We start from the raw sequence: 24,224 nt of genomic DNA on the forward strand, positions 1-24,224 counted from the left end.
CTGCACGCCTGTCTCAGTGTTTTGACATGCATCACATCAACTAAATGGTTTTACATATAAGTCCATTAATTCACTCCTCAAAACCACCCTAGGCAGCAAGAATTATCACTCACTCACACTTGCCAGGTGGAAAATGGAGCATTCCTGAAGTTTGATGATTTTTCAAAATCAATGAGTGATGGCAGAGCCAGGGTTCAGTGACAAAGGCCAGGTTCTTACACTGCCCCCTCCCTAATGTACAGGTCGGAGAACAAGCCAGGTCATCAGTGTTCGGCTAGGAAGCCGGGCAAGGTGAGCAGAAGTGGCTAGCCCCCAGCTGCATTAAAAAGTCAACAGCAAAATTCCCAGGTGGGTATCTAGGTCCCAGCAGGAGACCCACACATTCCTGCGGGGGCCAGGGGCTTCTCTGCCACTATTGGGACTCCCATTTATACTATCCAAGGGCCCACTGGCTGTGCCGGCACATTCCTAGCAATAAAACAGTACTAGGGAGAAGACTTAAGCCACTGTCATGTCTAACTTGGGACTGCACCCTAGGGTCTTAAATGATGACAAGAAATTCCCAGTACAACATGTCCATGTCTCCTCGACCTGTGGAAGGGAGGCCAAGAGACCCTGGAAAGTGAAGAACAGTGGAAAGGAAGTGTCACCTTTCCTCATTCCTCCTAAAAGGGGCTCAGGATGCTTAAAATCCACTGGGAAAGGACTCAGGGAGGTTGGAGGTCTAAGCCCTAGAAAGAGTCCCATAGGCTTGGATCTTCCACCTGTTTCACAGGTTACCCCTCACCCACCCACCCATGGATGGGGCTCTAGAAATGAGGCTACAGTGGGTCTTTTGTTTGGATTTAAGGAGGCTACAGAAATGCATGGAATTAATTCATTCCTGAAACCACACAGCCTAAGAAACTCAGTACAATTTCCCCTGAAATATGCTGAATGGTGTATCATACTTCAATTTTTACCCCACGCCTTGGGCATCCCCTATTCACATAAGAATAGTCGACCTTTACTGACCCTTAAGTGTCAAACACTCTTCTGAGAGGTCTATGTCTATAACTTGTTTAATTTTCACGATAACCCTGTCATCTTTATTTTACAGACAAGGACACTGAGCACAGGGAAGTAAAAGTAACTTCCAGAAGGCACACAGGTGGCAAGCAGCTCATCCGGGCCTGAAACTGAGATGGGGAACGTGTCCATTCGCTTAATCATGTAGAAGGCCTCTCAGCAATGAGGCAGCCTCATATATGTAAAGCCTCGGGAGTCTAGAAAATAACGTCCCTGAATGGGCCCGCCAGTCCCCAAGCAGGCATTTTATATGCTGCACAAGTGACTCCTGGTGAAAGTCATCTCCAGCCCAACTGTTCAATTTCAGATATGCCAGGCTGTGGGGCTCAGGAACCCTTTACTTCTTACTGGTTCTCAGGCTCCAGCAGGGGTTTGCTGAACCTAGCACCTGTGCAGAACACCTCCTACCTCCCAGCCCTGCCACATCCTCAGCCAGAACCAACACCTAGGAATTCTACCCATATCCTGGCTGCCTGAAGTCCTTCATGTAACACAAAGAGGCATGAAAATTAAAGAGTACATATGAATCACATATTCAGAGCTGATCCCAGGTTGCAAATTTCCTAGGCTTCTTTTTTTTTTTTTTTCCAGTTCACTACCCTGCCTAGCTTCCTTTACAGAGCAGGAGAAGCACTGTGCTGTTAGCTAATATCACCTAGGACTTAGGACCTGCTTAATCAAATGGGTAAGGAATGGTCTGTCTGCTAAGATCCTCATGATTACAGGCTGGGGAAAGAGGCAAACTTTGAGTTCCTGGTTGGCACCAAAACAAAAGAGTTCTACAGAACAAGGGTGTGGAGAGCAGGGAAAACATAATTATGGTCACGGCCCCCTTCCCTCTGTCTGCTTTCTTCCATACCCCACTGTTTTATCTGAAAAGTTTTCCTCTAAAGAGAAGAAAACCAAATCTACTATGTCAGAGGAGCATTGGGGCTTAAAAGTCAGAATAAAACCTGCAGGATAACACACAGCTTAGAAGTGTATGCTTTCCCTTATTACATAGTAAGTTGTTTCTTTGAAAGTATCGCCTCAGTTATAATGAATCAGAAAGGAGAACAAAACAGAGGGAAGAAATACCACCTTCCTCAGTCTTTTTAACACTGATTTATCCCTCTTTCCAGTTGGAATATTTTGTTTGTTCTTTACCTGCTTAAAACTCATAAGATGCAGACACAAGAGTGCTAGGCTAGCATTCTTAAACATCTAGCTCAGCTATTTCGGTTGACACAATAAGCAGATGGCAAGATTAATCAAATGGGTAAGGAATGGTCTGTCTGCTAAGATCCCACCTAGCATTCTCCAAGGGCTTCAGCCTAGATGCCTTCACCTAGGCTGGTAGATGGAGATCAAGGGAATCCTGTCAGGTTCTCATCTGGGTCAATGGAAAAGGATAATGTAGGAACATGATCCCAGCACAATGCTGGCCCAGGTCTCAACACTGATACCTGGGCCCTTGAGACCTGAGCTGCTGGAACTAGAGTAAATTTGAGGTGCCTAAGTTTTAATAAGTATCTGTTGGGTGCTAGGCACAATACAAAACACACTTCACCACAATCTATTTAACGACTATAAGCCTATTTCACAAATAAGGAAAACAGTTAAATAGATGGGTTATCTTATCAAATACTATAGTTACAGGGTACAGAAGCTAAGCGTCAGGCAGACTTCTATGTCACATCCCCCCTTATCAAATTAAACACAGTAACACAACAATTATAGAAGGAGTAATAAAATATTGCTTGTATTTTAAACAGCTAAGAAATCAGAGAACTACAAAATGGAGCCCAAAGGATCTTTATCATGAGGATGAGTTACAGGGTGTAGTGATAAGACATGACTTTTTAATGGTAGTAATTTAGCTTCTTGGGAACAGGGTGCTACAAATGAAATTTACCTTGCATATCAAGTGGGATTTTCTCTTATTCTATTAACTTATCACAAAAATATTTCTAAGTCAGAGGTTAGAAGAAATAAAGATGAATTGGTCAAAATAAATTTTTAAAAATCTCATTCTGCAATATACTTGGGAAATTAATCCAAAAAACATATTCTTAGATGATCCAATGAAACACAGTAAAATAAAGAAAGGAGAGGATAGAGATGATAACATCCAATGATCTTTGAGAGACAAAGGAAGGAAAAGAAAAGAAAGGCAGAAAGGAAAATTGCAGAAATGGAAGATTTTATTGAAAGGAAAACAGACATAATTGAAAATCAGAAAACAATTGCCAAGCTTACAACTGAATAAATAATTTTTAAAAAAGAATGAGCCATCCCTTTTCTGAAATCTAGAAAGGCCCTAAATTATACAATTAAAAATTACCATGGAAAAGACAAAAAACAGCCCATTTTCTTCCCTCCGTTGGAAAATAAAGGATTTTGTCATGTCTTACATTAACCTTACAGCCTGCATTTTCAACAGGGAAAAAACAGATGTCTTTGAGGTGAGAAAAATTATACTCCTTTTAGGCACAGAATATATATTTTTATATTTGACATATATCTACATATAGATTATATATGGAGTACATAAATGATATTTCTGTGATATTAAAATTGCATGGTGGGTGCAATTAGGTAAAAGTGTCTAAAAATGGTTCTTAAAGAGGTAATAAATGTTGAGAAGTATTGACTCACAGAAATTTTGGCTTTGCATCAGAAATGTAATGCAGAATTCTAAAACACCTTCTCAAAGTCTCTATGCGTTTCCACACTAAAGGAGTGAAAAATGAAAACTACAAACATGGTGGCTCTTGGCAGGTAGCAGTAGGCACAGGGAAAATGTTTTATAATACCCAAAGCAAAAAATGAAAAAAGGAGAAAGAAAACGAAAGTTGAGTTTTCCCATGAGTCTAATCAACCAAGAAGCCCTGACACTAAAAAGTGAACTGCCCCTGCAAAAGGGTGGCTTAAACTAGAGAGCTACAAAGCTCACTGGCCTACACAGCTACCCTTTCCTGGTCACCAAACTGCAGACTCTAGGAGTCTTGCTCAGAACACTGCATCTGTAGAAAGCCATACTCTTTGTATGAAGATCAAATCAGAACACATGAGCCCACAGATCATTTTCACGTGGTTATTGAAAAAGAAAAAAGAAAAAAAATTATGGTAGTTGCTTGGCACTACTCCTTGATGGCAAAATGTCTAACAAGTGAAAGTGTGAGCTCCCTATATTCCTCAGGCATGGCTAATGGTTTTCGGGGTCTGTCGGCAGTGCCTCTGCCTCTCCAAAAGGTCTCATATCTAAGGCACTAAGGCAAAAGCAAGAGAATTAGAAGGCTACTGTGTGCATCTCCCTGGGGTTACTTCGGTGGCCCGGGCATGCACTGCCAAACCCACTGCGGCAGCAACAAGGCCAGGTTATGGGCCACCCTCAGAGGAACTCGAACCAGCAGCGTGGGTGGCTGTCACGGAAGAAAAAGGAGTAGGTGTGGCAGCGGTGGCCACGCCTACTGTGGTGGATGAGGGACCACAGGGAGTCACTCAGGAGGACAGAGAGGGGCCGTGGCCCCTTGCGATCACCTTCCAGCGGCTTGACGATCTGCAGCTTCTCGGGCAGGTAGGAGCGGCTGCTGAAGGACATGCCCGAGAAGCCAGTGAACTCGGAGCAGCGCGAGTGCGTGCCCAGCGACATGATGCTCTCGGTGGGCGTGAGGGAGCCGCTGCGCAGCTCGCCCTTCTCCGCCAGCTCCCTCAGCTTCCTCTCCTGCTCCTCCTCGAAGAACCTCCGCTCGGACAGGTAGTTCTCCCGGCGGAGGGACAGCCGCCGCAGGGCCGTCTCCAGGTCATGGGAGCCGGGCGTGCCTGGTGTGCCTGGCTTCTTGCTCCGCTCCTCATTCCTGCAAGAAGAAATGCCATGAGGGTGCAGCGGGGCAGCCGGCAGGACTGTTGAGATGGGACAGACCCGGAGGACAGCTCCAGGGAGGGAGCTTGGCACTGCACGCCGGACCAAAGAAACCAAGGCCAGCGGCTGGAATCAGGAATGGAGAAACAAATGCCTGTCGCCAAGAACTACTTCCCTCTGTGGGTTTGAATTAGTTTTTCTTTCAGAAGGGCCATGGCACTAGAGTAGAATGAAAATCTAAGTAAAATTCACCCCCTAGTAGCATCTCCCTCCTGAGACTGCAGGAAGAAACCTTCTATAGGCTGCAGAATGGCAGCCAGCAAGTTCAAGAGAGGTATCTCTTTCCTCTTGAATTAAAGGAGCTGAACTTTCAACTCTAAAGGAAATCAGCTCTGATCAAAGAGCTTCTCATCTGTCTTACTCTGTTGGTCCAGAAGAATCAGTTTTGATAAATAAGAGGACAAGGGTGTAGAAAGTGGGCAGTGCAGGGTTGGGGTCAGGATCTGCAGGACTTCAGGACAGAGAGGAACTGACCACTGCACAAAGCGCCTAACCTGCAGACCCACAACATGGCAGACGTTTGCTAGGTGCCTGGGATGCTTGCATCCCACCTCCACAACAAACAAGACAGAGAGCCTGAGTCGTAAGCATTTTCAACATTCAACTACAAAGGGGTTCACAAAACAAATGTCAGTGATGATTAATGGAAAATCATATTTATCAATCCTCCTCTTCAACAGAAAAGCATCAACTTGTTACACCTCTTTCAACTGGGTAAAATATCAGTCTCAAGGATAAAGGATGAGCTTGGTGGGTTTGCAGAATGTATTTGGAGAAGTACAGGTCTAATTTTCCAGGCAATTCTCATCAAGCTCCCTCTGATGACTAATGAGCCTGTGGTTCAACCCATAGTACTTCTCTTTTCTCCAAAACAGACATAGAAAACTCCCAGCTCACTCACCCCAGATCTGCTGCTTCAGTTTCCAAGATAATGCTGTTGGTCTTGTTATCAAGGACAACATTGCCAACATCACTGCCATAGAAGCTGGACCGGGGGGTGCTGACACAGCTGGACAGGAGGGAGTTCATGGCTGAGGACTGGTTGGAGCCAGGGATGTTCATGGGAGAAGGGGTCAGTGACCTCTGCTTGACAACCTGGTTGATGTTTCTCACAGTCTCAAAGACACGCTTCTGGTGACTGCAGAGAACACACAACATCCATGAGTAAGCAAAGGCAGAAATGACGTTGGAGTTAGATCTCCCACAAAAGACCAACTGATGGCCCACAAAGGCACCTGGCCCTCAAGAAACCCCTGAGCAGTCTACTATATCCTGTGCTTTCAACGTCTTTCTTAGGGTGTTGGGTGCCTCCTTCACAAAGTGAAACCAGAAGACTCGACACTCTCTGATTCCAAGACTGTAATGCACAGTTGTATACTAAAGGTGATACTAGCAAAAGTGACATTGCTTTTCATGTCCCGAAAGCTTGACCTACAAGTAAAAACACCTAAGTATAACTTATGTTGGGCTGGGGTTGTGGCTCAGTGGTAGAGCACTCGCCTAGCACGTGTGAGGCCCTGTATTCGAGCCTCAGCACCACATAAAAAAAAAATAAATAAAATAAAGGTATTGTGTCCAGCTACAAAAACAACAACAAAAAAAGTATAACTTATTGTCTCCTAGCAAATTCTCTTCTTTCATAATATCCACTCTAAAGCAAGCTCTAGGAGGGCAGTGTTCACTGTTGAACACTGTGGCAGCAAAGTTATGGGTAGCCCATAACCTTGGCTATGCTATCCCGGTGCAGCTCAATAAATCTTTGTAAAAGGAATATTTATTGACCATTCCTATTAAAAAAAAAATCAAGACCCCAATCAGTCTTAAATTTCCAGAATGAAATGATAAATATCAGTTTTTTTCTGTTTTCACAAACATCTATTTCTAAGAGCAGAACCACACTTTGATGCTAATTCATTCTCTTTTGAGGAGAAAAGGGTAGATATGTTCCATAATGGCGTTTCCTTTGGGGCCACAGAGGGCTTCCTTCGCATGAGTACTGAAGTCCTTTGGACACTGACACACCCAGGGTCCCATTAGAGATCTGTCTGTGGAGTTTGGATACAGAGAAAACACCACAAAACCTGGTCTACAGGTTCCTTATAATAAGCACCTTGGAGCAGGCCAAGCACCAGATCTTAAGTTAGGAAGAGAGATGTTGAAGCTGATGTCCCTACATGCATCCAGAAAGGAAATTGAAGCCTTGCGCACACCACTGAAGAGCCCTCTGCACATAGTGGGGCTTGATAAATATTTGTAGAAGGAATATTTGTCGACTGTGCCTATATGCGCATCAGGTCCTGGGTTTGATCCTCAACACCACATACAAATAAATAAATAATAAAATAAAGGTATAAAAAAAAGCAAGACTTAAAATTGATCTTAAATTTGTACAATGAGAGGATAAATATCCAATTTCTTTTTTTTTAGAAACTGCTCTTTCTAAGAGCAGAATCATACTTCAATGCTTCACCTCTTCTTTTCCAACTTTCTAGAAGTTTGTAATATATCTTCACAACCTCTCAAGAGGAGATGAGGGATGATGTTAACTGCATTCTCTTATGTCCCTTTATCACCTGGGAAGGACCACAGTCATTGCTGTTGATACCTAAGACCCACACACATGCTAGTTTTTGAGCACCATGGGTCACAAGTCATTCTCTGGGAGGTTTAGCGCTATAAAAGTGGTTTAGCCTTACGTGATGTCTGGAGACTCAGGCTCTTCCAACTGCAACTCCTTGCGCATCGTTCCCTCGATCTCTGCAGCCAAGGAGTCCTGAGAAAAGCCAGAAGACACATGAAAAGAGAGCAGCAATTCAAAGGGTCTGTCTCTATAAGAAGCTTGTAGCCAGGGGAGCCATAAAAGAGTAAACTGGGGCATCAGAAACCCACAGACTTTCTGAAACACAACATAAGGTTAAGAGCATTCTCCATGGTCAGAGACCCTGGTTATGCTATCACCAAGGCAGGTTCTGAACATGGCTGCACCATCAGGCCCTGAGTATAATGTCTAAAGTGCTGCTGAGTGTCTGAAAGATGCCATGTTCCCTTAGCCAAACCGCGGAGCTACAACTATGGCCACAAAGAAGAATAGAGAATTGGGGGGGAGCAGAGGGGAGTGTGTTCGGAACAGTGGGGACAGATGAATTTGAAAATACCCCCGAGCTTATAAATGGTTAGCTATGACATCACAGCCCACACGGGCCACACTAAGTTATTGTCCTCCCAGGCCACAGGGTCTGCTGCAGCCCCTTGGCTCACCCAGGGTTCTGGTACTGAGGTTGGATGAAGGCCCTCCAACTTTGCTTCCTAGGCAGGTACTCCCCACCTTTATAGAGCAGTCTGGTTCTACACTAGAGAGAGTCTCTTTGTAGACACTGGGTTGTGGGCACTATCATCTCTAGGCCTCTGTCCTTAACCTCCCCTGGCCTCCCACAAGGGAAGGCCCTCTCCCCACCAATCCACCCACCTTCTCTATGAAAGGCATGATTCCTATTCCACTAGGAGCCTTGCATTTCCTCCCAAGCAGACCCCAAACACAAGTTCTTGCTAGTTTTCTGAACAGCTCACTCATTTCTCTTTCCACCTAGGATGTGAGCTTTGGGATGAGGGAAGAGCCAGTCAATGATGACTTCTCACTTCCCCAATGGTCCAGGCTCCAAACTGAGACTCAACAATATAGACTGCCTGATGGAACCCCCCCTCCCATACCTCGCTATATGAGGAAGAACCTAACACAGTCCCTCCTCACATTGATGTGGCAGATGCCCATGGGGTCACATGTGTTCAGAAAAGCAGCTGAGCACCAGGGGAAGACACCAAGGTAGGACAACCTAAAGGGGAGGGCTAACTCCACGCTAACCAACAGAACTTTTGGCAGTGATGGAATGTCCTCTGTATTGTCCAACATGGTGGCCACTAGCCTAGCACTTGAAATGAGGCCAGTATGACTGAAGTCTGAATTTTTAATTGTACTTAATTTTAATTATTTAAATTTACATATTCAGGTGTGGCCAGTGCTTCCCAGCGGGCAGTGCATGGAGTCTCCTGGGCATCATCTCCTGGGCCCCATGGTCCGCAGGGACACTCCAGTCTGAAGCTGAACCAAGTGTGGAGACTGCAGAGGAGCCAGCAGGAAGCTCCATAAGTAAAGGGCTAGTGAGCTTGTTTTCAATCCTAACTACAAATATGCCATTCTGCTTCATAATTACACCCACAGATTGCCATAAGCATAAGCCTTGTTGAAGGGCTTCCCCAGGTGAGTCTGAGGTCTGATAAGGTGAGGATATTTTTCTGAAGACTTCTGTTCACCATGTGGTTTATATCCAGAGTTCTGTGGAACAGAGAGAAAGAAGGGACCTTCGCATACACTAAGAAAAATGAGATACCAAACTACTAATTTCAAAACCATGCTGGGGCAAGTCACAAGCGGGCTCCATGACATTTTGGAGCCATGACCCCCTCTAATCTGGCAATCCAGGGAAACCTATGGATGCCTTCTCAGAATACAGTTTTTAAATGAATAAAGTAACTAGGACTACAAAGAAGACAAATTATTTACTTATGTATGTATTTGGCTTCAGGACTGATAACTGATTTTGACACGGAGATTAGTTAGCATCACTGGTATTTTGAGGCATCTGTGACAACTGGTATTGCTATATAAATACCTATGATTTCTACTGGTCATAGACGGTGTTCACATCACATGTGGCTTGTTGCCTACCTTCATGGAGGAAGGAAATACTGAATACAGTCAGGGATTGATGAAAATAACACATAATTTTCCCTCAAAGTTCACAGGCCTCCTGAATTCCATCTGTGGATCCTAGATTAAGAACTCCTGCCATAAGGCAAAAGAACTGGGAACACCGCTACACAAACTACTACTCGCTGTTTTATTCTACAATTAGAATGGCAGGGAGCAAAAGAGACAGAGCTGGGCGTTCTGCTCTAGAAACAGTCATGGTATGATCTTTAGAACTGTTTTAAATATCTTCAATGCATAACGCACTTTAAAAATAGCCATCTTCAAAAACTGGGCTTGCCAACAACTACAGAAAAAAGCAAACAAAAGCTTTACTTCAGCAAATATGAAAGCTGAGACTCCTTCCAGAAGGAAAAAAAAACAAAAAACAAAAAAATGAAGTACGTGTTTTCAATTCAACTTTTCCCTTACAATGGTTTGGTTTTCAAAGACAGATCTGTCCTTGAGAGCTGGAAAGGCAGTGGAGTGAATCCAGGTACTTACAAAACAAAGCAGCCCCAGGAGCTCACTACATCAGACTGAGAAGCCAGGAAAGAAGGAAACCCAGGCAAGAAGCCTGCAGAGCTACACAGGCCAGGGGGAAGCCTCAAGCAGTTACTGCTAGATCAGGAAACTTGGGGGACAGAATATTCTTTGCTTTTATTAGGATTCCCGCAAACACTGAATCAGCCATCTGCCCCTTGGAAAGCCGACTCTTAATATTTTTCTTTTTGGTTTCCCTTACATGTCAATCAAGTTTGTTTTTCTTTTTTAATTTTTTTTTTTTTTTTTTAGTCGGAGATGAACACAATACCTTTATTTATTTTTATGTGGTGCTGAGGATCGAACCCAGGGCCTCATACGTGCCAGGCAAGCGCTTTACCACTCAGCCCCAGCCCCAGCTCCTCAATCAAGTTTTTAAGAGAGAAAGGGAGAAAGGGTCTGAGGTTGTACCTCAGTGGTAGAGCACTTGCCTAGCATGTGTGAGGCACTGGATTCGATTCTCAGAACCACATATAAATAAATAAATAAAAGATCCATCAACAACTAAAAAACTATTTAAAAAAGAAGAAATAAAGAAAGGGAGAAAGGTCTAGTCTGACTCTAATATGTAAAAGCAAAGAAGAGAGATCAGGATTTAGGAAGAAGACCCAACACAGTGGGGAATGGCGAGATAGTATCCTCCAGGGTCAGCAATGGGAGAGTAAAGGGAAAGAGCTCAAGAAAAGGGGGACCAAAACCAGAAGGGAATTGGTTTTACAAACTTATACAGTCATCCATTTTTGTCTCATTGAGGTGAGCTTCTTTCCAAATCTCTTCTCATCTCAGAGAGAATTTGGTATTTCAACAAATCATGAAAATGAAGCCTGAATATAAAGAAGTTCTTGATAGTTTGTTCTTTAGGCCTTCTATCTATCAATCATCCATTCATCCATCTATGCTTCCTTCAGCCATCATCCATCCATTCAGCCCACCAGCCAGCCAGCCATCATCCATCCATCCATCCACTGCCCATCCATTCATCCATTCATCATCTGTCCACCCATCCATTCCACCCACCCACCGTAATTCAGCATCTATTAAGGATCTACAATACTACCACATACAAATTGCTGCGCTTGGTACAGAGTATTAAAGAGAGGAAGGGAGAGAAGAAAATTACATATAAGACATTCCCCTCTCCTTCCAGGGCTTTATACTGATAGAAGATAAAATAAGTAAGCTGATTTCCCTGTAACCAAATGCCATGTAGAAATGACCAAACAAGGAGCTTAACCCTAACGCTGTCCAGCTTCTACAGAGAGATTAACCTCCTGAAAAATCCCCTTCTCTACCACATTCCCCCTAAAGCCCCAACATGAAACAAATTAAGTGGGGCTAAAGAAATAAGGTCATGTGAAAATAGTATGAAAAAAACAACAACAAAACAAGAAAAGTTGTTTAGAGATCACAGACACTGAAAGTCACCAAGAGAATGATTCATAAGTATACAGAGATCCAACAGAACTGTATGACACTTTAAGAATTCTGGAATATACTTCTGGAGCCAAAAGAAATAACACATACTCTAATAAGGTCAGAAGAAAAGTCATGTAGAAAATACATCTAAGTAAATCAAGTTCATAGTAAATTTATGTTTTAATGGCAGGAGTAGGAAAGACAACAGATTTAGAGGGATGGAAAATAAAGCAGCAATCTGTCTTATGCAGTTAAGAAGACATCTGTTGGCCTCACTTGCCCTTGACTGTGAAATAAGAGGCTAAGTGTAAATGCCCAACTCCAGTGGTCACAATATCAGGCACCACAGCCATCCTACCCGACAAGCCTCCCTGTGGGTGGGAAGAAAGCACCAGCTCACCATGGGAAACAGGCCCAGCGAGTGGTAGCGCCGGGACGTGGTGTTGGGCATGGTTTTGTTCCTGAGGTTCTTCAGCTCTTCCTGCGCTTCGTGAAGCATCTCCATGCACTCTGCATACTTGTCCTCCAGCTCACGCAGCTACAGAAGACCGAGAAAGATGCAGAGGGTCAGGACCTCATGAGTAGTCAGGCGCATGCCCCCCACAAGAGCCAGAAACACACATGCAATCTAACCAGGCCTCCAGTGTGGAACAGCTGCCCTGCTGGCCAAATAGCAAAAACTCTCAAGATTGGTTTTTCTTTAACTTTTACTTAGAGTGAGCCTACAGTCTCAAAAATCTCCTAAAATACCAACAATGAGCAACGCAGATAAAACAACTTTAAATGAACAGAAAAGCAAACCAGCACACCCTGCTTCAAGGCATATCCTTGAACAGGCTCCTCTCAAGCCATATGTTGCATGGTTTACACTGGTGAGCATTTATAGAGCCAAGATTTAGCATGTGCCAGGCCCTGGGCTGGTGTGGAGCATGGCCTCCCTGTGCTCACAACCAGCAACAGGGGCAGCAGGCGCAGAACCGAGGTGAAAGCAATATTAAATTCAATATAAAAACAGTTGTTCCTCAGCAGCTTAGTGAGATCCAGTCTCAAAATGAAAAGTAAAAAGGGCTGGGGATGTGGCTCAGTGGTTAAGCACTTCTGGGTTCAACCCCTAGTACAAACAACAACACCAACATGAACAAAGCCTGTCAAGGGAATATGCTCTACCTTCGCTGGAACCAAAAGCCCTCAAGAGGTAAGGGAGACACACCCACCTCGGCCGTGAGCTGCCGCTGGGCATCCTTGGCAGCTCCCAGGTGTTGGACGAGTTCCTCATTTTCCACTGCACACTAAAACACAGCAAAGACACGAAAGTAGACACCAGATAAGCCCAACTCTTCCCCTCATTACCTGATCCATTATGACTCCATCCCCTTTCTACAATGAAATGTGTTATCTCAAACTGGAGTAAAATTTTGTCTTATATAATTTTGAAGGCCTTACAGTCCAATTTCCACTCCCTACCTCCAATGTAAAGGCTGCTTTCTAGAAGCCAGTCTCTCTCCTTCCTTCCTTCCATCTTTCTTCTTTTTCTCTCTCTGCTTCTTTCTTCCCCCTTTTCATTTTTCCAAAATTATTTAGCCTCTCACAGCAAAGGTTTCATATGAGAAACAAAACTAGTTTTTGCCATTTTACTTAATCCTCAAGGGGCTACTTCTACTGCACCACATACTTGGTGCACTGAGTTGAAACAAATACTAGGCAGTGATCAAATTAAATTTCAGAACTTCACATCAACAGCACCTTTTTATTTTATTTTATTTTCTAAATAATGTCCTCCTGTGGGATTTCTCATTGGCCAAACTACCACAAGGACAGTCATAACTGCATTGTAAATTATCTTAGTTGAGTTCATTGAAAAATAAGAATTAAAATCCATTTAATTACAATAAGTGAGGAATGGATACACAACAAGTAATGTCTACAATAGTCCACCCTTTGACTACCCAACATCATCTGTATAACTCTTCATGACCATAGAGTGAACCCCCATCCTTACCCCCAAAGCTCATCAAAGTACTGAATCTATCTCAAAGTGGAGACCTCTGGATGAAGAGCACTGTGCTTCATCAGGTCTCAATTTAGATTCTGGGGAACTGGTAACTTAGACACTTTCAAATACATGCCCTGAGCACATCATATAGAAGTGCTGAGAAATAATAATAATAATAATAATAATAATAATAATAATAATAATACCACCTCCCATTAAGGAAAGAGGAGGAAGGAAAACATAGAGTGGCAGAAGTAGAAGAAAGTAGAATTGGGCAGGAAGAGAAGAATTTCTTATTTTGTAAGTACAGTAACTCTCATTACCCTGGCCTCTGGCCTCTGGAGGAATGTTACTTCTCTAATTAATTAGCATGGCCACATCTAGGGATGTCACACTCAGAGGAGGATGTACTCATGGAAGGCTGCTCCACTCTAGTAACCCAATTCCTGCTGATGTAAATTTGGGTGCTGGGATTGCACTAAAGACTGAACAACCACAGGCTATTGTCAAGCATAATTACTGTGGCCAGTATATTAGCTTATAATGAATTCCTGCAGCACCTTTTTTGATGAATTCTATTAATCTGTAGATTATTCTCAGGAGGTAAGAGGTTATGAAAAGACCCTTGGCCAACTCAGGGCCACAAGACATTTTATTACTGAATCCACTAAGCTTTTTCTCCAAAGGGGCAGCACATACTCTTCTAGAGTAATGTCCCCTTCCCATCTTGGCACAACCACTGTGGTGTTAGCCAGAGTGACAGAGGCCTTACAGCTTTTGCCTTTTTCTGCAAGTCAACGATCTGTGACAGCAGGTGCGTGATCTCCTCTTGCTGGCGGGCAGCATCTTCAGTCTTCTTGGCCAGCTCCTCGGAGATGCTGGCAATCTGCACGTTGGCATCCCCTTTGACAAAGAAATGACAATCACAAGAGTAAGAGAGAAAACTACACACACAGACCAGAGAGAATGGTTTCCTGGTCTTCACACATGAAACCCCATCTTTATGGGGAGGAGTACAGAGGGTACATGATGAAGGGATGCAGTGACTGTGTTCTTCCATGGTGAAGCAAAATGGCTTCTCAGGACTCAGTCAGTCATGAGAAGGGACATGGTCTTCCCATGGGCTGTCATCCTGGGCTCAGTGTAAGGGCCTAACCCCACTGATTAAGACTGTCTTCTCAGAGCCAATCAGACAGGCACTGGGAGTGAGCTGGGAGGGGACAACCCAAACATATTGCATCTGGCCAAATCCCAACATTCCACACATAAACAGATCCATGTCACCAACAGGAAGCCCTGCTACATGCACCTTGTTCTAGAAATCCCAGTTGCTAATGCACAGTACAATTCCCTTTGGTTTTCATTCCTATTCAGACATAACCCATTTTATAAGACTTAAACATGGGGTGTGGTTCATTTGCTTAGTATTTTGATGAAATGCAAAAGATTCTATTTGCCCTTTTATCTTACCTTGCAAACTTACAATGGAGAAAATGGTAGGGGAGTACTTATTTGCAAAACTGAGAACTCAGGCCTCAATTTTCACAAATCAAATCACTAACAAGCAGTTTTCTTCACATCCTCAAGCCAGACTTCTGTATCTGGGCCTAGCTTTGGCATTTAATGATTCTAATATTATAGCAGAAAGCCAAAATTAAATATCCATCTCAGAAGAAAGTGACATAATGTATGGCTAATGGCCTAGAACCCAATTCATTAGTGGGGAGGGGGTGCCACACAAGGTCAGGTCTCGTTTCACTGATTTCAGGCTGGCAGGGAGCCTGCTCTTCATCAAAGGCGATACAAAGTCATTGGGTCATGACAATGTGAGATACAAGGAAGTAGGAACTGGGGTGGGGGTTGGGAGCAAGTGGGCAGGGGACATACTCAGCTCCTTTACACAGTCGTTGACCAGCTGCTGCTCCTTCTCTTCGTAGGTGATGGTTTCTGTCTTTAGCTGGCAGGCCTGTAGAAAAGGCTCAGGTCAGGGCCCAGCACTCACACTGCACTGTGACTTGCCATGCATGTGAGGGCGAGGCATGGAGCAGGGGCAAACCCGAGTCTGGGAAGTGCTGGTCGGTATCTCCTTACCTGTCATTAGTTAGACCCTCAAGTACAAAACATTTCCTACTTAGTTAAGGGAACACTCTCAAAGCAGAAAATTGAAAAACACATACCACTAGAGGGCGCCACACAAAGCCAGAACCCAAGGGCCTCACACAGCAGGCTCTGTAAGATTCTGCAGGAGGGTCTGCCTGTTCATTTGTCTGTCCAGCTCATAGATATGGACACTGCTGTGGCTCTCACAGTGCCTAAGACCCTGCCCTGTCTATGGCAGGCATTCTAAGGATAACCACAGGACTGGGGCTGTAGCTCAGAAGTAGAGTGGTTGCCTAACATGCATAAGGCCCTGGGTCCAATCTCTAGTACCATCAAAAAAAAAAAAAAAAAAAAAAAAACAGCCAGGTGTGGAGATCCTAAGGATAAGGATAAGCACACATCATATGAAGCTAACGTACACTCTATCACTACTCTGTGCCACGCACTGAACTATGAGGTTCTGAGTTGGAGTTAAACATGCTGTGTTCAGCATATGGTCCAATACAGAAAATTTAGAGACCCAAGAGCCGTCCCAGGACCCTGGTCGGCTTCCTCCAGGAAGAGATCTGAAGGCCCAGTGAAAATGATGCAGTTTGAGAAAAGATGTCTCAGAGCCCTCTGATCCTGGCCGAGGAGAGATATATACTACATTTTTGAGAACAAAGGCAGGACAGTGAGAATCTGTAGATGGGATCAGATTCCCTCACTGACTTTAGGTAAGATTCTGACAGAGGTGGGATTGCTGGGTACTCAGAACTGGGGCATCTCCCAAGGGCTGGAAAGGCAGTGCTAGACTCAGAATGGGAAACTGGGCCTGCAATTGCCTAAGCCACTGGCTGGCAGAGCACACTGGGGCAACCTTGGCAACTCAAGGTTGTTTTCATTAGGAAGTGAAGAGCTGGAAGAGGTGAAGTCTACAAGAATAGGTCTTGCAGAAAAGCATCTTGTTAGGTTCTTTCCAAGGCACAGCAATTTCAAGATGACAGACGGTCTGCCCCACTGAAGGGGCTCAAGGGAGTCTAGGGCCAGCTTAGGTGGGCACACAGCCTGAACCTGACATCATCCCTCTGGCTAGAGAACACAAACCCACTGCCAATTAAGCAAACAGTACTAAATTTTTATGCATCCATGTTTTTAGAGAAGGGCAGTAGGTGAAGAGGAAAAGTGTGGGCTGAGAGTCACATAAATATCCAAATCCTGGCTTTGTCACTTACTACAAACTTATAGGACCCTGGGATATCAAAACACTTAGCAGCCTGGAGCCTGGTTTTCTCACTATAAATGAGAATCAAAGTAAGCAACTTGCAGCCTTGTTGTAGAAGATTAAAAATTATAATAATAACATACGCAAAGTGCCAGCGTAGTACCTTGCCAATAAAGGGAACTCTCTAACGCAGAGTTTCCAAGTTGCCTCAGCTCAACCTTTTTAAGTCAACTGTTCAAGGAACATGTCTCCAGGCTCTGGGGGCACTGTTTCTTTGGAGCCAATCTGACTTCAGTAACGTGAAAACTGGCTTCACCTCCACTCTGGGTCACTTCCTACACATTGAGACCAGAGCTGAAGAACATGGTGGAAAGACCCCATGGTGAAGGAGGAGAGGTTTGCACCTCTTCTCAGTCCACATGCTGCAGGATTCAGCTACTGGGAAGGCAGTGTCCAGTGCAGGGGTGAGGCCTGTCTGCTGAGTATGCCCAGCAAGCCCAGGCTCAGTGGTTCTGCCAGAGATGGTGGCCTCTGAGGACAGCACTGTAACTGTGGCTATTCTCGCCAGATACAACAAACAGGGCCACCACTCTTCCAGTGGGTGACAAGGACAGGGAGGGAGTGCACTTCACCTCGGATCGAAGTACGACGTTCTCCTCTTCTAGGTCCTTCAGCTTCTTTTGAAGAGAATCCAAATGAAAGTAATTCTGGACTGAGGAGGATGACTCATTCCTCTTCAGCCTGGGAGAGATACTGCGCTCACCATCTGGGGAGGGTGATGTCTCCTCCACTACCTAGCCAGCCCCATCTGGAGACCCAGAAGGGCTGCTTCAAAGAAAGTTTGTGAGGCTTGCAATCAGACTGCTCCCTAATGCTCAGGAAAATAGCACCCCAGTGTACCGTGTACACCCCTCTGTCCACAATTTGCAGTTGCTACATTACCTCAGAATTCAGAGGGATGGGATCTACAGAAAGCCAACACAATTCTGGAATGCCTGGAGGTTTATTTGATATTTAGGATGCACTTCTATGTTCTAAGAACTGCTGTAAGTATTTTGCATGTATTAACTCGATGCTAGAACTTTATGACTTAACTGCTATTAGTAGCTCCATTTTACTAATGAGGAAACAGCACAAAAATATAAGTAACGTGGCCAGGAGCATGCAGGTTAAGTTGCAGAACTAAGATTGAACTCAGGCCATCAGGTTCTAGAGTTCCACACGGGGCTCTGCTGACTTTCAGAACAGCCTCCACACCTTCTGTCCCAAGGACCTGCCATGGCACTTCTGGCTTCAGAACCCTGTGTTCCTTTAACAGCAAAGCCCACCACCTTTTTTGATGAATTCTATTAATCTGTAGATTATTCTCAGGAGGTAAGCGGTTATGAAAAGACCCTTGGCCAACTCANACCCAGAGTGGAGGTGAAGCCAGTTTTCACGTTACTGAAGTCAGATTGGCTCCAAAGAAACAGTGCCCCCAGAGCCTGGAGACATGTTCCTTGAACAGTTGACTTAAAAAGGTTGAGCTGAGGCAACTTGGAAACTCTGCGTTAGAGAGTTCCCTTTATTGGCAAGGTACTACGCTGGCACTTTGCGTATGTTATTATTATAATTTTTAATCTCTTAACATGCCAGAGCAAATCAAATGACCTGACAAGTAAGCAAAAGACCCAGTAAGAGGAAAATTTAAAACCTGCCCTTCTATGTCCCACAAAAATAGTACAAATCAATCCATCTGAGGCACTTAGAGATGCTTATTCTGGGGAAGGCTGACCTGTGCTGCTGGTGGAGGTGACCCTGCCTAGGTGACTCCAATGACATCAACAGCAGCCTGTGCCCTGGCCTCCAGAAACACAGCCTCCAGGTGACTTACGGGGTTGAGCAGACAGACTCCGGCTCGCTCTCCTCCGCAGCACTGGTGTAGAATTGGAGCAGCTCATCCTTCATGGACAGCTCATGGCGGAGCTGAGAAACCTGCACAGACAAGAGCCAGGCCCACCTTTTGCTTTCTAAGAGATGATAATGTCCTCCTTGTACTCAAACACTTACTACTTAGAGACAAATTTCCCGTTGAAAGTGAAGGCACTAATCGATTATGTGCTACTCAACAAAATAGGGGTTTCTAAGAGTTGAGTCTGATCCCACTTAAGAAAAACAGAATCCATTGCTTGAAGGCAGAAATCTTCTTCTCTAAATTAATAATTTTAATTTTGGTATAGAAAAGGGACACGAAGGCTCTAGAATGATGATGGAGGACATGAGATTACTTCTGGGCTTTGGAAGTAGTTAGATAACCATCTGGACACACTACCAAATGAAAGAAGAGGCCATTCACTTCTGCTGGAACCAAATCCAACTCAGAACAGGATCATGGAGGTGCCAGCTCTGGTGGGCTGCCATAAGCAGCTAGTCCACCCTACCTGGAAGCCCACACAGCCCCACCTGGTGACTGATACACTTTCATGGGGCTCCTGGCCACTCTCGGTCAGTCCTTGCTCTGTGCTCAACAATCACTAGACAGAAATTTCAGATACAGGAGGAAAAGAGCAACTATCAAGAACTGATCACACAACTACTGCTACGGTGGTTTTGCAAATCATGGAGACTTATTTCAGGTTTTAAAGTAAAAAAAACTTTTGCTATAAAACTCTTCATTTGCCCTTCCAATATTTAGTAGTGATAAACATGAAATCAGTACTAAAAAGAGTGTGCAACCCTGTTTTCTTTCTTATTTAGAACTTGATGTGAGGTCTATGGTTAAGTCCAATTTTCAACCCAACACAGGGAGTGAACTGTTTCTCCTGAGGAGAAGCCAATTTATTATATACACAAAGGCTTCAACACCTAGACTGATCATTCAATGATGTACCAAAGAGGAACATGCTATACTTTGTAAATTCAAAGCTTTTTCAAGGCAGGGGAACAAAACATTTCCAATCCCAGAGAATAGGATATTCTTTGTATGTGGTAAGGAATTCCATGAAAGAATGGTAATGTGATTTATTGGTTCCTGAGAGGCATGTTCCTCTGCCCAGAAGGGGCGAGGTGGCTACTAGGGAGGCTGAGGGCAGAAGGATCACAAGTTCAAGCCCAGCCTGGGCAACTTAATGAGACTCTGTCTCAAAATTTAAGAAATAAATAAAAAGGTCTGGGGATATAGCTCAGTGGTAGAGTACCCCTGGGTTCAATCCCTCGTTTCAACAACAACAACAACAATAACAACAAAATTGCAGTCTGAAAACTATAGAAGCAGCCTAAATGTCCATCAATAAATGGACAAGGAATTGATTTTTTAAAACGTGGTGTATTTATACTATGGAGTTTTATTTAGCTATGAAGAGGAATGAAAATATTTCATTTGCAGGAAAATGAATGGAACTAGAGAACATGATAAGTGAAATAAGCCAAACTCAGAAGGTCAAGGGCTTTATGTTTTCTTTCATATGTAGAAGCTAGAGAGGAAAAAAGAAAAGAAAGTGGATAGAAATCTCACATAAATCTAAGGGAGATCAGTAGAGGAGAGGGTAAGGAACCAAGGGGAGGAAGGAGAAAAGGGAAAAGGGAAATACTGGAAAATGATATTGTCCAAATTATAGTGTTATACTGTTTGTATGTAAGAATGTGTTAACAAAAAATCCCATCATTAAGTACAAATATAATGTACCAATTAAAAAATGAAAAATTGTAAGAAGGGTCCCAGGCTAACCCCCACACTTTCTTCATGGTCACCTAAGAGAAGGGAGGACTTCAGGTCACGATGCTAGGGGCAGGGAAGACAGGGGTCAATTTTATTTCTCCTAGAACACAACAGTATTCTACTTCACCATCTTTAAAGATAGCCTGGGATTAAATCTTTTCATATAGTATGACAACTCAACTTCATTTTATTAAAATTGCCATTAAACCCAGGTTGGGAATCACTTCAGTGAGAGAAAATTTGATTACATCTTAGGGACATGGGTAAGGACGGACACTCCCAATAAGGAAGTTCCTGATAGAAAATAAGAGAGAAGCTTCCTATAAAAAAAAAAACTGACAAAAATTCACTGCGGAAATAGGGTGACAGGAAACAAGTCCCCCAGGGGGCCTGGCTCTCAGCTTCCTACTCCTGTTCCAGAAGCTGAGGCTGACTCCATTGTCTCCTTCCTCCTGGCCACACCACATGGCTTCAGAAAACAGGTGTGGATCCTCCTCATCCTCTTAGGATAAGTCTGATAAGTCTAAATGTTTCATGCCCTTCCTGTAGCCATTGACAGTCATCAGCCAAGATGGGCATCATGAAAATAACAGGGTTTCTTCCATGAAAACAATAGCTATTTTTTGTTTTTTTTTCCTATACACACAATATTACATTACAAGGATGAATGCCAGTCACCACCCTCCCCTGCAGCAGGAGCTGGCCTTCTCTGGCCCAGCCACCTTCTGCTCACTTGCTGTTGTGTTGGCCTGTATGCGCTTCTGCCGAGCACAGAGCAGCTCTGAGGTTGGAGTCTGCACTTTGAGAGGGTGAGGACTGTGGCCGGTCCCTGCTGCCCAGCCTGCCTACGTGACAGGGTACTAAAGGCCTACCAACTAAGGACTGTGCCTACCCTGAGAGACCCGTCCATGATGTATGAAGAAAGGAAAGAGCTGCAGGACACCAGCTTCCAGCCTCCAGGAGGCCACTTCTGACAGGAGCCCTGGCTCAGGTCTGGGTGCTCCCTCAGGGTGGCTTCTCCAACCCATCTCCCTCCACCTTGCTCCCAAGCCCATCGTGCCTCACCTCCTCCCTGATGTGTTCCACTTGCTCCTCTAGCAGCTCGTTCCTCTCAGTTAAGGTCTTGTTCTTCTTCAACAACGACTGGCCGATCCGCGCAGCCAACTCCAAATCCCGCTCTTTCTACGAAAGGCAAGAGGGAGAAGGAGGATTCAAAAACACCCCCGTGTCCTGAAGGAGCCATTAGAACTTGATGTCAAGTGAGGAAAACAAGGGCATCCAGAAATAACAAAAGAATTGATAATTCACCATCTGTGTCAGCATTTGACGCCCGTTAAAGAGGAGTAAACTCTGCCCACGAATGTACGAGAGCTACGCAGACATGAAGCAACCAAAGGGAAGCCTGGAGATGTGATGAAAACAAATCTTTGTTCCCACAGGGGGAAAAATGCTTCCAAAGATACTTCTGCACAACTGCTTTTGGTGTTTGTGCCATCATTGATAAAGCTTCTCTCCACCTGCCACTGGGGTGCTGTAATGCCAGGGCTCAGCACATGGAAACACCAGTAACTCTTTGTAAGAGGAATGAAGAAGTTCTAAAATGCTCTCACAATGCAGCTGAGATCTGGCACAGGGGGGCAGCCTCTGAACCATTTACTAGGCTGGAATGCACTGAGTTCCTTATTTTTGCCTCATGTGAAACAAAAACATTTAAAGTCACTCTGAGACACAACTACGTCTGTTTTGTTTTGCTATTTTGTGTTTTGCTTAGGAGGGTTATGGAGGCTTTATTAAAAACAAACAACAGTCTTTCAAAATGCAGAGATGATGCACACATTTGCCCTACTTTAGAGGCAATGTGCTCAGACACAGGATTTTCTGATGGTTTGGTCAATGACCTCAATTAGACAGAGCAGCACACGCTGGAAAATCCTGTGTGGCACATAAAGACAGGGCTGTCTATGAGAGAAGAAAGATGTCCTGGATGATGGACAGATGGCTTCCCTGAGTGCACACTCATGATCCCCACAGCATCCATCCTTGCCTCTATGGTCATACTCCACCTGCTCACTACTAGGTGGGGACAGGGGATGGTGAGAAGAGGGGGCTCTGGGAAAACACATTTCTGTAGCAGTCTTACACTAATTACTCTGTTTGCCAGTATTTTAAAAGCATGGAAACATGTAGTTTGGGGGAGAAGAAACAAAGCTGGAGAGGAGTCCCAGGTTATGCTTCAACACCCACTTATTAACCACCCACGTGGTCTGAGGCAAATGGCTTTGGCTTCACCAGCATCAGGAACACTGTGGGTTAGTTGTTCCGAAACACATCTTATGACCCCTAGGGTGGGCTGAAATATCATTTTAGTCATCATTCAGTTACCAGAATTTTGTTTTGAATTCAAAACAACAGCACAAAACTGAAAAATACCAGAGTGCATGCACATGATAAGGGCACTATTTCATGTTTAAACTTTTGTTTATCACATGTTTACCTGTATGAGTACTGGGACAAAAAACCTAAGACTCATTCCTTTTCTCTTTTCTTTGGTGCTGGGGATGGAACCCAGGGCCTGGTGCATGCTAAGAACTCACTCTACCCCTGAGCCACATCCTGGTCCCTAAGCTGTGTTTCTTACAGCAGGCACTGGTCACCAGTTTAACTGCTCCCAGGTGAGCCATCCTACTCTAAGTTGAGTACAACAGTTTGAACATCCCAGTGGCCCAATTCCCTTGTCTGTTAAATGGAGGGTAAAGAAGGGGGCAGGCTAGCTGAGAGCGCCTTGGGAAAAAAAAATCTAGCTTTATGACTAAGTTGTATGACAAAAGGAAAATACAGTTTTTATTTCTAGCATCTTAGAAATAGTTCCCTTACCACTGTTCCCTTACTACCTAGAGACTCAGCACATGTGGAAAGGACCCTCCCATGCAGCCAAGGGGACACGGTGGTTCTGCCCAATCCATCTAGATGCTCATCTCTGTGCATTTATTCCTGCTGGCCACAGCATCTACCAGGAAGCTTCCTTATCTCACATTCCTTTGTCAATTCTCAGACTCAATAGTTGTGTTTACTTGGTATCTAAGGGAAAGAATTCAAAGAACTGTGTGCAAGGGAATAAGTGCAGAATTCCAATGTCTCAGCACCCAGTCCAAGTGGGTTTCAGCTCTTTTGCATTTGGCTAAAACTGCAGTACAAAGGACACTTCTCTGTGAAGCAAAGTCTCCATAAATCTAACTTGAGTCTATTAAATTTCTCTGCTAGAACAAGCTCTTAGACTGAGTGCCCAACGGTGCTTAATTAACGCCCATCAGCTCACTCTCTGGCTCCCTGCTCTGCACTGCTTTCCAGGCTGCTAAGCCCCAGCAAGCACAGACCCTTTGCACACCTCAGCCACATTTTGTCTGCACATTTCCCTGCAGACAAATTGAGCAAAAATTACAATGCTGAAGGCAGGTTAGGCAAGGCACTGCCAGGGCACCCAAAGAAGGAGGGATGGCTTCCTAGGGCATCGAGGGCCACCACCCAAGAGCAATGGAAACAGGCAACAGGCAGGGC

General features: G+C 44.3%; 1 protein-coding gene across 15 annotated transcripts in view; it reads right to left on the minus strand.

The window, feature by feature from the left end:
* The window catches only part of Trak1 (trafficking kinesin protein 1), a 173,179-nt gene that overhangs the window by 16,711 nt on the left and 132,244 nt on the right, over positions 1-24,224 (minus strand). For 14 of the 15 annotated variants that reach the window (XM_048795507.1, XM_048795510.1, XM_048795506.1 and 11 more), the window contains 10 exons: positions 21,735-21,851; positions 18,846-18,946; positions 17,605-17,713; positions 15,556-15,634; positions 14,441-14,571; positions 12,890-12,964; positions 12,076-12,213; positions 7,669-7,745; positions 5,874-6,110; positions 4,591-4,907 (listed from right to left, as the gene is read on the minus strand). In XM_048795507.1, the coding sequence (XP_048651464.1) occupies positions 4,591-4,907; positions 5,874-6,110; positions 7,669-7,745; positions 12,076-12,213; positions 12,890-12,964; positions 14,441-14,571; positions 15,556-15,634; positions 17,605-17,713; positions 18,846-18,946; positions 21,735-21,851 (1,381 nt within the window). Of the gene's footprint in view, positions 1-2,781; positions 4,908-5,873; positions 6,111-7,668; positions 7,746-12,075; positions 12,214-12,889; positions 12,965-14,440; positions 14,572-15,555; positions 15,635-17,604; positions 17,714-18,845; positions 18,947-21,734; positions 21,852-24,224 lie in introns of those variants that run through there. The other variant, XM_015489445.2, reaches the window with a different exon arrangement.

This window comes from Marmota marmota, unplaced genomic scaffold, assembly GCF_001458135.2.
Source record: "Marmota marmota marmota unplaced genomic scaffold, marMar, whole genome shotgun sequence".
NCBI lineage: Eukaryota > Metazoa > Chordata > Mammalia > Rodentia > Sciuridae > Marmota > Marmota marmota.